The 13552-nt window shown below is 32.2% G+C and overlaps 1 protein-coding gene and 1 pseudogene across 2 annotated transcripts; both read left to right on the forward strand.

Moving 5' to 3' along the window:
• The first annotated feature begins 3820 nt into the window (after positions 1–3820).
• On the forward strand, positions 3821–5777 carry LOC108805353 (F-box/FBD/LRR-repeat protein At1g16930-like; annotated as a pseudogene).
• Positions 5778–6885: 1108 nt separating this feature from the next.
• On the forward strand, positions 6886–9507 carry LOC108840531 (F-box/FBD/LRR-repeat protein At1g16930). 2 transcript variants are annotated; one of them, XM_018613368.2, is made up of 4 exons: positions 6886–7732; positions 7882–8816; positions 8910–9050; positions 9138–9507. In XM_018613368.2, the coding sequence occupies exons 2-4, from the start codon at positions 7905–7907 to the stop codon at positions 9423–9425; spliced, it is 1341 nt and encodes a 446-aa protein (XP_018468870.1). In that variant the 5' UTR covers positions 6886–7732; positions 7882–7904; the 3' UTR covers positions 9426–9507. The 2 variants fall into 2 exon arrangements, with proteins under 2 accessions (XP_018468870.1, XP_018468864.1); XM_018613362.2 differs by having other exon boundaries at positions 7887–8816.
• The last annotated feature ends 4045 nt before the right edge of the window (positions 9508–13552 follow it).

The raw sequence follows: 13552 nt of genomic DNA on the forward strand, positions 1-13552 counted from the left end.
AAAAGTCATTGAAAGTTCACATGGTCATTCAATGAAAACCCAAGATCTATATCAAAGTAATAAAATGACATGTGCTGCATGTGCTCTTGGGAAATTAATCATAAGACCATCACCAACCAAAATTGATAAAGAATCACCAAAATTCTTAGAAAGAATCCAAGGTGACATTTGTGGACCAATACATCCACCATGTGGACCATTCTACTACTTTATGGTATTAATCGATGCGTCGAGTAGATGGTCACATGTTTGCCTATTATCATCTCGAAATATGGCATTTGCGAGATTTTTAACTCAAATAATCAAATTAAGAGCTCAGTTCTCTGATCATCCAATTAAAAGAGTTAGATTAGATAATGCTGGTGAATTCACATCCCAAGCATTTAATGATTACTGTATGGTATCAGGGATTGAAGTAGAGCACTCAGTTGCTCATGTTCATACACAAAACGGTTTGGCAGAATCACTAATTAAACGATTGCAATTAATTGCAAGGCCATTGATCATGAGATCAAAACTTCCAACCTCTGTATGGGGACATGCCATTCTGCATGCAGAAGCACTCATTCGGATAAGACCCAGTGCGTACCATAGATATTCCCCATTACAGTTAGCGTTTGGTAGAGAACCAAATATTTCCCATCTAAAAGTCTTTGGTTGTGCAGTTTATATCCCAATAGCACCACCGCAACGTACAAAGATGGGACCACAAAGACGGTTAGGAATATATATTGGTTATGATTCTCCATCAATAATAAGATATCTAGAACCACAAACTGGTGATGTGTTTACGGCACGATTTGCCGATTGTCATTTCAATGAGAAAGAGTTCCCAACCCTAGGGGGAGACAATAATCAAGTAGGAAAAGAAATCAAATGGAATGTGCCATCTTTATTACACCTTGATCCTCCTACGAAACAATCAGAACTAGAAGTTCGACGTATCATGCAGTTACAAAATATAGCAAGTCAATTACCCGATGCATTTGCTGATACCAAAATGGTAACTAAATCACACATACCAGCTGCAAATACTCCTGCTCGTATTGAAATACCACAAAAATATGGAGCGGCAGTTGATACACGTGAATCAGGAACACGTTTGAAACGCGGTAGACCTATTGGTTCGAAAGATAAAGTTCCTAGGAAACGTAAGGAAGGTGAAAAGCATGATACTCCCAAAATAACAGAAAATATTTTGGAAGAAGAAAATTGTGAATCTAACGACAATAGAGAACATATTGAATCTGAAGGAAATCACGAGATTTCTATCAATTACATCCATAATGGAAAGATATGGAAACGAAATAAGATGGATGACATTGATGATGTTTTCTCATATCTCTTAGCACAAGAAATAAATGAAGAAAACGAAGATCCAGAACCAAAATCTGTATATGAATGTCAAAAGAGACATGACTGGATGAAATGGAAAGATGCAATTCAAGTCGAACTAGATTCCCTTAACAAACGAAACGTATTCGGACCTATTGTGCTCACACCCAAAGATGTGAAACCTGTTGGATACAAATGGGTGTTCGTCCGAAAACGAAATGAAAAAAATGAGATTACAAGATACAAAGCTCGTCTCGTAGCCCAAGGTTTTTCTCAAAGGCCTGGAATTGATTATGAGGAAACATATTCTCCTGTTATGGATGCAATCACTTTTAGATTCCTGATGAGTCTAGCAGCTGATAAAAATCTCGAGATGCGTCTCATGGATGTGGTTACGGCATATTTATATGGATCATTAGATACTGATATCTACATGAGAATCCCAGATGGATTTAAAATTCCAGAAATCTTAAGTTCCAAACCTAAAGAGTTATGTGCAATAAAATTGCAAAGATCATTATATGGCTTAAAGCAATCAGGACGTATGTGGTACAATCGTCTAAGTGAGCATTTAACAAAAGAAGGATACACAAATGATCCTATATGTCCTTGTGTTTTCATAAAGAAAACTACAACCGGATTTGTGATAATCGCGGTGTACGTTGATGATCTTAATATTATCGGAACTCAAGAAGAAATACAAAAGGCATCAGATTATTTAAAAGGAGAATTTGAGATGAAAGATCTCGGACAGACAAAATATTGTCTAGGCTTACAGATTGAGCATTCTCAAAAGGGTATATTTCTACATCAATCTACATATACCAAAAGAGTATTGAAACGCTTTAACATGGATAAAGCAACTCCTCTTAGCACCCCGATGGTAGTTAGATCACTTAATGTTGAAAATGATCCATTCCGACCATCCGAAGAAAATGAAGAAATACTTGGTCCCGAAGTTCCATATCTAAGTGCAATTGGAGCTCTTATGTATCTTGCAAATTGTACTCGACCAGATATATCTTTTGCCATCAATCTTTTAGCAAGATTCAGTTCATCCCCCACACGAAGACATTGGAATGGAATTAAACATGTCTTTCGTTATCTTCAAGGGACCATTGATTTAGGTCTATTTTACCCTAAAAATTCAAAGGGTCAAATGATTGGTTTTGCAGATGCAGGTTATTTGTCAGATCCACACAAAGCTAGATCACAAACGGGATACGTTTTTACTATTGGAGGCACTGCCATATCTTGGCGTTCTCAAAAGCAGACACTCGTGGCTACTTCTTCAAATCATGCTGAGATCATCGCACTCCATGAAGCAAGTCGAGAATGTGTATGGCTAAGATCAATAAGCCGACATATCTGTTCAAGCAGTGGAATTGACGAAAATACGGAGCCAACTATTCTATATGAAGATAATGCGGCATGTGTTGCTCAAACAAAGGAAGGATATATCAAAAGCGATAGAACGAAGCATATTCATCCGAAGTTCTTCTCATACACTCAAGAGCTCGAGAAGAAGAAAGAGATTGAAGTAAGATATGTTCGATCAAGCGACAATGCAGCTGACCTCTTCACTAAATCACTTCCTACCTCGGTATTCAGAAAACATGTTCATAACATTGGAATGCGTCATCGGAATGATCTATGACTGCTCATCCGAGGGGGAGCTTACGTGGTTGTACTCTTTTTACCTTACTATGGTTTTTTCCATTGGGTTTTCCTGGAAAGGTTTTTAACGAGGCAACAAAAACGTTAAGCAAGAAGAGATAGTGACACTGGTCTCCAAGGGGGAGTGTTATAAACGTGAAAAATGGAATGTCAACAAAGGAAGCACCGATCATTGAAAATGATCGTGTGAAGTAAATTATGTGGAGCCCACTGCCACTATGCACACACAGTAACTTTCTCTTTTTACTTCTATATAAACGATTGTTTCGATCGATTGTAATGCGCACTTTTACACCATTCTCTTCTTCCTCATATAACTTACTCTCTCTCTCGTTATTATACTTATATCAGTGTTCTTTTATTTCTGCGGGTATAAAATTTCACTCTTATTTAAATTTTTCGATACTATAAAATTGTAAGTTATTTTATAACAAAAAGAATATTTTCTTCTGATTAATGACTAATAAGAGTAAGTTTTTATGGTAAATGGTAAGTTTTTTTTTTCTAGTTTATTCTACACCATATGACTACCGCATATGACTAAAGAAAAAACATATATCAAAGAGGAAACATAGAGATTTGACCAGTTATTTATGAATTTCAGTTTGGTTTTGGATTCGGTTATTTTGGTTCGGTACTGTTTTTTGGTACTGGATAAATTTCGCCTAAGAACCAAATACCAAGATGGGGTAATTGACTAAGGCCTTTTTATGTTATCCGTTCTGTTTTTATCTTGAGCCCATTTACTGTGGAAGTGTGGGTATATGTGTTCACTGAACATACTGTCGACACTTAGCAAAATAAAAAAGGATCAATTAAACAAAAAAATCATCTTACCCTCGTCTCCTTTCTGTCATCGATCCACAAGCCTGTCGAGTTTCTTTCTAACCAGATTTCTTATAGATAGCCGATTGCCAAGTTAAAAGTGGAGAGAAAGCGCAACTGAGAGTTCTTACGGTGGTTTCGACTTATTCTTCCTCAGTCAAACACGTAGAAGGTCCATTTCAATAACTCCCTTTCTGTTTGTTTGTTTCCCTTTTGAAATTCTGCCAACTCCAGACTCCATTTTTCATGTTAAATCTCAGACTTAGGGCATTAGACATGAGGGGCGAGAATCAAAGGAACCTGGATAGGTTAAGCAATCTGCCTGATTCGTTGCTATGCAAGATACTCTCTGACTTCCCCACCAAGGAATGGGTCTGCACCAGCGTTCTATCGAAACGATGGACAAATGTCTGGTTGAATGTTGCAGCACTGGACTTAGATTCCAACGACTTTTCAGATGATGACGTCTTTGTGAGTTTCATGGATAGGTTTCTGTGTTCTGATAATGAGCAACACTTGGAGAGATTCGAGCTGATCTATGATGTTTGCAAGCATGATGAATCTCGTTTCAAGTCTTGGATGGATGCCGTTATTAGGCGTAGGGTTCGACATCTTTATGTTAGTAGTGATGCGAAGGATGGTATCTTAGTCAAGATGCCTCTATCTCTCTATTCATGTCAGAGTTTGGTGAACTTAAATCTCTGGTTCGTGCTCTTGTATCATCCTGAATCTGTATCTCTGCCTTGTGTCAAGATTATGAATCTAGATATGGTCAGATACGACGGTGGTGATTCGACTCTGGAGACTTTAATATCGAGCTGTCCTGTTCTCGAGGATTTAACCATACTCCGTTGTATTGATTCTCTGAAAGCTGTGTGTGTGCGTTCCCAGTCACTAAAGAGTTTCAAGATATTGTCTATACATGGCGGAAGGGACTGTTGTGTTGTTGCAATTGACACTCCAGAACTTGAGTGTATGACTCTCACTGATCAGGTGTCTGCTTCATAATACACAGTATTGGTCCCTATGCAAAGGTAAACATCGATGTTCTCTTTAATGTGGGATATGGTGAGCCACTGGAGCCAGATGATTCTTCCAAGATTACTATGCTCCGTAAATTTCTCACTGGATTATCTACAGTCAGCAGCATGATCATCTCTGCTAACACTCTAAGTGTATGTATGTATACATGGTTTATTCAATATCATTTACACCTGTTCAATTTCGTTTAATCACATTTCTCAGTGAACTACTGTCTTCTTTCCTCGCTGTGCAGGTTATTCATGGTTACTGTGAAATGGAACAGCTACCTAAATTCTCCAACTTGTATTACTTGCATGCTTGCTTCCATGCCACTAAGTGGAAGATGTTACCAGTCTTACTTGAGAGTTGCCCAAATCTAAACTCTGTCGTCCTGGTGCGTCTCATTTACTCATGCTCTCATGTAAACCACACTGAAATCTATGTTAACTAAAACTCCTCTCGGGTTATATTGTATCAGGAATTCACCTATTTTCCAGATAATGAGCAGGTTGACCTTTCATCAGCACCACAGTGTCTCCAATCATCTGTTGAGTTTGTTCACCTGAAGACACCTTACGGTGTAAACATACAAAAGGAAGGGACACCAGTCACGGGAACAACCCGTAAGATGAAATTAGCAAAATACATCCTAGAGAATGGTGCAGCTCTCAAGAAACTGACTCTGAGTCGGAGTTTCTGTACCATCATCAACCAAGTCAAATTGATTCCAAGACGCTCTACGGGGTGTGAAGTTGTAATGGTCCTAGTGGATTAGTCGAGCCAGCTTTGTGTTCTGACGGTATTGCCCTCATTGTGCTTTGTTAAAACTAGGACTCACCTTTTGCTTTCTTACTTCGTGATGTAACACAAACATTTTTATTCACGATGAAAGTGACGATTAAGGCTTATTCGGGTAATGGGGGTGTTATTCATGTTTAACCCTTGACGTTCAAATGCTCAATGCTGGTTAGCAATGTATTATAAATAATCACTGTATTAAACAATGGTAAGATCAAACGATCTCCGTGCAAACCGAACTGGGAGTTTCTGTGTGGTATTTTGCAGGAGAACTTAGGGGGGTTTCTGTCTTACTCAGAAGGTAATTTCAGTAGCTCATCTCTGTTTTTTGTTCATGGAGATCTTGCCTTGACTTTCTGCTAACTTTGCTATCTCTGGTTTACACTTTACATGTTAAATCTAAGACTTTAGGCATTACACATGTGTGGTGGAACCTCAGTTAAAAGAGTCAAAGGAACTTCGGTAGGTTAAACAATCCACCTGATTCATTGTTAATTTGTTATGTAAGATACTCTGACTTCTCCACCTGATTATGCGCGTGGGTGATTTTAACAGTCTTTCAATGCCTTAATATAAATAATCACTGTATTAGACAAAGAATTTTGAATGCGATAATAAATGCTGCGAATACTCTTTCTTGATATAAATTATACAATGACGGTCCGTGTTTTAAATCAAGCCATCCCCGTGCAGACTAGTTCGAACATATAAAAAATAAGTATGAAGTTACAGACACAATCAATCAGAACATAACCTATATTACTCAATTGTTTCTAAGATCATGATTTTCCCTTGAATTGAGAACTAATCTAATTTACATATGAATTTTTTTGATATATTCCATTGGCACACAAAAATGTTGTTTTTAAAATCATATTAAACAATTATTTAATACAGATAAATTTTTAATTATATACTATCATTTATTCAAAATAATATTAATTTATAAAAAAATAAAACAACTAGTTACAATTAAGAAACTCTACATTGATCGGTTTGTAATTTGATCGGTTAACGTGACACAGTAGGGCCGGCCATACATAGTCTGTCATTATAAGCTGAGATCTGGTCCGTTGATCTGTTATGCCACCTGGGCTCGTATTATAAATAATCACTGTAAGTTTTAAACAAAGGTTGTAATAAATGGTGCACAAAAAAAAAGGTGGTAATAAATGAGGCTTATCGTTCTTTAAGTGTTTGAGGAGATCTTCGTTAGCTTGTAAGATGTGGTGTCGTTTGATTTCTTCGTCGATGCGGTGGCTCGCTTGATTGATTTGGCCAGACCTGTAATTTTTTCTGGTGTACGGTGCTGGTTGATGCCGTCTCTGATGTGGGTTGTTAATTCTTCCATCAGATCTGGTCAATTTTTTTTTGTTTGAGTTGTTTGTGGTCGGTGTCTTAGTCTGTACTATTCATCTCTTACTTGGTTTGGCTAATCGAAAGGCTCTGGTTTATGTCTCCCCATGGTTGGGGCTGTTGTCTCTGAGAAGAGGTGGTTCACATAACACCATCTTCGCCAGCTTGCCTCTCCGGGAAGAGGCGATTCCCTTACGCCATCTTCGACGGCCGGTTCCATTCTGTTTTAGTTGATCTCCGGTTCGCGCTGTCTTATGTCTACTCTTGCGTGTTGGAAGATTAGAGCTTTGGATTCAATCTTTCTTCTCCAGTTTGGCTTAGCTGGTGGTGGTGGTTCGACTTGCTCTGTGAATCCGGAGTAATCTCAGGCCTGGCGTTACAGAAGTTTCGTGGTGGGAGAAGAGGATTTCTTCCTCTTTGATTATTGTGTGGGCTTAAAGGTTTGGTTTAGTCTAATGGATGTTTTATTTTGGGCTTTGTTTGCCTTTCGGTTTGTTGTTTGTGTTGGACTTGTCCTTTTGGACTTGATCTTTTTATAAAATTCCAGATGACAAAAAAAAAAAAAAATGAGGCTTATCAATTAGTGTCCGTGTTTTAAATCAAGCGAACTGAGAGTTCTTCTTCTTCATCTTTGCTTCTTCCCCACCGAGAAATCTATTTTGTCGGAGAAGGTTACGGTGGGTTTCGTCGTATACTTCCTCACCTCCCTGCTCAGAAGGTAATCTCACTATATCCATTCAAGTTTGACTTTTCTCGTGAAGATACTGAGTTGACTTTCTCTTAACTTTGCGATCTCGAGGTAATAAATAGATTTGCGAGTAATTTTTCTGATATATATGTGAAATCTGAGACTTCATTCCTCTGAAGTTCAGGGCTTAAAGGCAGTAGGCATGGATGGTGAAAGCTCGAGTAAAATGATCTTCGACAGTTTAAGCAATCTACCTGATTCCTTGCTATGCAAGATACTCTCTGACCTTACCACCAAGGAATCGGTTCGCACCAGCGTCTTATCAAAACGATGGAGGAATCTCTGGTTGAATGTTCCATCTTTGAACTTAGATTCCAACAATTTCTCAGATGATGATGTTTTTGTGAGTTTCATGGATAGGTTTCTGTGTTCTTTTGCGAACGAGCAACACTTGGAGAGATTCAAGCTGATCTATGAGTTGGACGAGCATGATTCATCTCGTTTCGAGTCTTGGATCAGTGCTGCGATTAGGCGTAAGGTTCGTCATCTTGATGTTCACAATGAGGTGGACGATGATGAGTTCGTTAAGATGCCTCCGTCTCTCTATTCCTGTGAGAGATTGGCGAGCTTAAATCTCTACTGCGTGTTCTTGGTTCATCCTGAATCTGTATCCTTGCCTTGTGTCAAGATTATGCAACTAGAGATGGTCTTCTACGATGGTGATTCGACTCTGGAGACTTTGATATCGAGCTGTCCTGTTCTCGAGGAGTTGACCATATACCGTGACCCCAATGATTCTCTGATGGCTGTGCGTGTGCGTTCCCAGTCACTGAAGAGCTTCAAAATAGAGTGTGAGCGTTACGAAAGTGAAGGTCATGCTGTTGTAATTGCTGCTCCAAGGCTTGAGCGTATGACTCTCAGTGATCATCGATCTGAGAACTTCATCATAAACAGTATTGGTCCCTCTGCAAAGGTAGACATTAATGTTCTCTTTAATGTGGAATATGGTGAGTCACTGGAACCAGATGACTCTTCCAAAGTAGCTATGATACGTAAATTTCTCACCGGGTTATCTACCGTCAGGGACATGATCATCTCTGCTGACACTCTAGATGTATGTTGATTCAGTAGCACTACACTATTGTACAATTTCGTTTAATCACATTTCTCAGTGAACTCATGGTTTCTTATATCCCTCGCTACACAGGTCATTCATGATTACTGTGAATTGGAAAAGCTACCTCAGTTCTCCAACTTGTCTTGCTTGCATGCTTGCTTCCAAAACACTGCGTGGGAAATGTTGCCAACCTTCCTTGAGAGTTGCCCAAATCTACACTCTCTCGTCCTGGTGTGTCTCATTTACTCTCATGCTTTCATGTAAACCACACTGAAATCTATGTTAACTCAAAACTCCTCTCGGGTTATATTGTATCAGGAATTCACTTATCTTCCAGATAATGAGCAGGTTGATCTTTCATCAGTGCCACAATGTTTCAAATCATCTCTTGAGTTTGTTCACCTGAAGACACCTTACGTTGTAAGCATGCAAAAGGAAGGGAGACCACTCACAGGAACCTCCAGTAAAATGAAATTAGCAAAATACTTTCTAGAGAATGGTGCAGCTCTCAAGAGACTGACTCTGAGTCGGAGTTTCTGTAACATCGTTAGTGAAATCAAATCTATTCCAAGAAGCTCTACGGGGTGTGAAATTGTCATGGATTAGTTGATGCAAGCTTATGATTGTTGTTCCTTGTTCAATGCTCTTTACTTATTATTTTATTTGAGTCTGAACTTTTACTTTTCCAGTTCTGGGTAAAATACTAAATTCACACATTTTCAAAATATCTGTCATTAGTAAAGAGTATTGAACAAGGAACAACAATCCCATCAAGGGTTTTTGTGCGATTTTTAAAAGTGAAAAACCTAGCATAGCATTGGTATTTGGTTTTCGGTTTGGTTTTGGTTAGGGTATTTAGGTTTTTGGTTTTAGAGATTTAGAAAATGTTTAGTCCAGTTAGCAAACTTGGGAACAGACTGATATTTAAAAAGCTGGACCCGATTCAGTTTAAAAGTTACGTTCTATTTTTTGGATAATTTTGGATAATGTAATTAAAATGTCAGATAATTCAAAGTTTTTATCTATTGGGTAACTGAGATATTTCGGATAAAATATCGGTAATTCATATAATATCGTGTAACTCAAGCTTTCCAATAATTTAATTTGTAGATAATACTTTTAGAATATTTGATTATTATATCATTAATATATTTAGGTCTATAATTTGCATTAAAAGATTTGTATTTTCATTCGGTTCTCGATTTAGTTTTGATTTTTATTTTTAGAATTATTATATTTTTTGGTTATTTTTCTAAAAAAAATTTGGTTATTTATAAATTTCAACTCGATTTTGATTCCAGTTATTTTTGGTTCGGTATAGTAAGATTCTTTAGTTCCTGATAAATTTTGCAGAGGCCTATAACCAAATATTAAGATGGGCTAATTGACTAAGAGGAAAAAAGTTTTCTAGCTACACAATGTTTACACTAATATGGTGAAAACCATCCGATGTATTAAAATATGTCAATAACTACACGAAGTTTATATTAATACATGCCACATATACGAAGTTTATGTTAATATGTTGCCAACATCACAGTCGGGTTTAATTGATTTAAATTTAAGTTAATGGGGTCAATCCGTAATTTATCAAACTTAATAAATTTAATGATTTTTCAAAAAATGATTTATTAAGATTAATAAACCTAATTGATTTTATTAATGAATTTAATAAACTTAATAAACTTAATGATTTATTGAATTTAATAAATTAATTAAAATTAATAATTTAATAATTTTATAAATTTTATTAATTTGTTAAACTTATTAAACTTATTACACTTATTAAACTTAAAATTAATAAAACCAATAAATTTATGTGTTTTGATAAGTTATTAAGTTTATAGTTTTAAATTTTTTATTAATATCATCAAGTTTATTATGTTTCCAAATTTATTAATTTTAATAAATTTATGAAGTTTAATTAATTTATCATGTTTAATAAATTATTAAGTTTATTAATTTATAAAGTTTAATAAATTTATTAAGTTTAATAAGTTTAATAATTTTAATTTATCATGTTAAATAAATTATTAAGTTTTTTAATTTATTAAGTTTAATAAATTTATTAAGTTTAATAAGTTTAATAATTTTATTAATTTTAATAAATAATTAAGTTTATTAAGATTAATTTTATTAATTTTTATAAATTATTAATTTTATTAATTTTATTAATTTTTTTAAATTATTATGTTTATTAAATTTATTTAATTTAATAACTTATTAATTTTATTAATTTATTTAAGTTTAATGATTTTATTATAGGTTTAATAAGTTTAATCATTTTAATAATTAAATTCATATATTTAATTTTCGTAGATTATAAAGTTTATTAATTTTATTAATAGGTGTAATAAGTTTAATAATTTTATTAATATGTTTAATAAGTTTAATCATTTTAATAATTAAATTCATATATTTAATTTTTGTAAATTATAAAGTTTATTAATCTTATTAATAGGTGTAATAAGTTTAATAATTTTATTAATATGTTTAATAAGTTTAATCGTTTTAATAATTAAATTCATATATTCAATTTTTGTAAATTGTAAAGTTTATTAATTTTATTAATAGGTGTAATAAATTTAATAATTTTAGTAGGATTTATAAATTTATTAAATTTGTTAAGTTTAGTAAATTATTAATTTTAATTAATTTATTAATTTTAATAAATCATTAATTTTAGGAATTCCTTAAGTTTATTAAATTCATTAATAAAATTAATTAGGTTTATTAATTTTAATAAATCAGTTTTTTGTAACAAATATTAAATTTATTAAACTTAATAAATTATGGATTGACCCCATAACTTAAATTTAAATCAATTAAATCCGACTGTGATGTTGGCAACATATCTATAATATTATTTATGAAGTGATTTTGCTTATGTGTCATGTTCTCCATAATTTTAGTTATTTGAGTTATTATATAATTAAAACGAATTTTATATTAACAATTAACAATATTAGATTATATTTTATATTACCTGATTGGTCATAAATTAATGTGATAAATCAAATAATTTTTTTTTAGAAAAATAAGTTAATTCTTATATACTTATAAACGAAATTTTATATTAATAATATTAGATTTTATTTATCTTACCTAATTGGTTATAAATTAGTATGATAAATTATCAAAAAATATTTTTTTAGAAAATAAGAGTTATTTGAGTTATTGTATAATTAAAACGAATTTTATATTAACAATATTAGATTATATTTTATATTCCCTGATTGGTCATAAATTAATGTGATAAATCATATAATTGTTTTTTAGAAAAATAAGATAATTCTTATATACTTATAAACGAAATTTTATATTAATAATATTAGATTTTATTTATCTTACCTAATTGGTTATAAATTAGTATGATAAATTATCAAAAACAATTTTAGAAAATAAGATAATTCTCATATAGATATTTTGTTATTATCTGGAAAATAGAATTTTTATTATAAAATATTAAGACATAAAACAAATATTATTTATGAAATGATTTTGCTTATGTGTCATGTTCTCAATGATTTTAGGTAATTGACTTATTATATAATTAAAACTAATTTTATATTAATAATATTAGATTATATTTTATATTACCTAATTGATTATAAATTAATGTGATAAATTATCAAAAAAAAATTGACTTATTATATAATTAAAACTAATTTTATATTAATAATATTAGATTATATTTTATATTACCTAATTGATTATAAATTAATGTGATAAATTATCAAAATTTTTTTTTAGAAAAATAAGATAATTATCATATACTTATAAACGAATTCTATATTATTAATATTAGATTATATTTTATATTACCTAATTGATTATAAACTATTGTGATAAATTATCAAAAAAATATTTTTCAGAAACAATAAGATAATTCTCATATAGATATTTTGTTATTATCTAGAAAATACAATTTTGTATTATAAAATATTAAGACATAAAACAATTAATCAATCATTTGTTTATGTGTCATTTTTTCTTTGATTTTAGGTATTTTTATTTTATAATTAAAAATAATTGTATGTTAATAAATATTAGATTATAAATTATATTAGCTAACTGATTATAAACTAATATGATAAGATCATCAAAATTATAATTTTTTTTTTTTGAAAAAAATTAAGAAGATTCTTATATATTGTTGTTATATGAAAATAATATTTCTATTATAAAACATTAACATAGAACAATTTATAATTAAATATTAATCAGTAAAAAATTATAAAATATTTTCTAAAATATTTCTAATATACAAGTGCTTTTAAAGGTTTATCATAATAATAAACATATATATTTTGATGATTTTATCATATATATATATATATATATATATATATATTGTGTTTGAATTAAAACTTTTGTTAAAACATAAATAATTATTTTGATACTAATTTTTGAATTAGTAATACATAAGCTAATAATTATTCGTAAAAATATTATTCCTGCATGTGCGGGAAAAACACCTAGTTAATATAAACTTTGTATATATGACATGTATTAACATAAACTTCGTGTAGTTATTGACAAATTTTAATACATTGGATGGTTTCCAACATATTAATGTAAACGTTGGGTAGGAAACTTTTTTCCTATTGACTAAGAAGGCCTTTTGTGTTATCTGTTTTGTTCGTACGCTGAGCCCATTTACTGTAGCAAAAAGATCAATTCAACAAAATATCTTCTTCTACTTTCTCCCCTTACTCTTCTGTATTCTCGTC

Source organism: Raphanus sativus, chromosome 1, assembly GCF_000801105.2.
Source record: "Raphanus sativus cultivar WK10039 chromosome 1, ASM80110v3, whole genome shotgun sequence".
NCBI classification, from domain to species: Eukaryota; Viridiplantae; Streptophyta; class Magnoliopsida; order Brassicales; family Brassicaceae; genus Raphanus; species Raphanus sativus.

Coding starts and splice junctions, on each gene's coding strand:
- LOC108840531 (XM_018613368.2), top strand. CDS start 7,905: ATGGATGGTGAAAGCTCGAGTAAAATGATCTTCGACAGTTTAAGCAAT. Junction 8,817..8,909: donor TCTCTGCTGACACTCTAGAT/GTATGTTGATTC, acceptor CTCGCTACACAG/GTCATTCATGATTACTGTGA. Junction 9,051..9,137: donor ATCTACACTCTCTCGTCCTG/GTGTGTCTCATT, acceptor ATATTGTATCAG/GAATTCACTTATCTTCCAGA.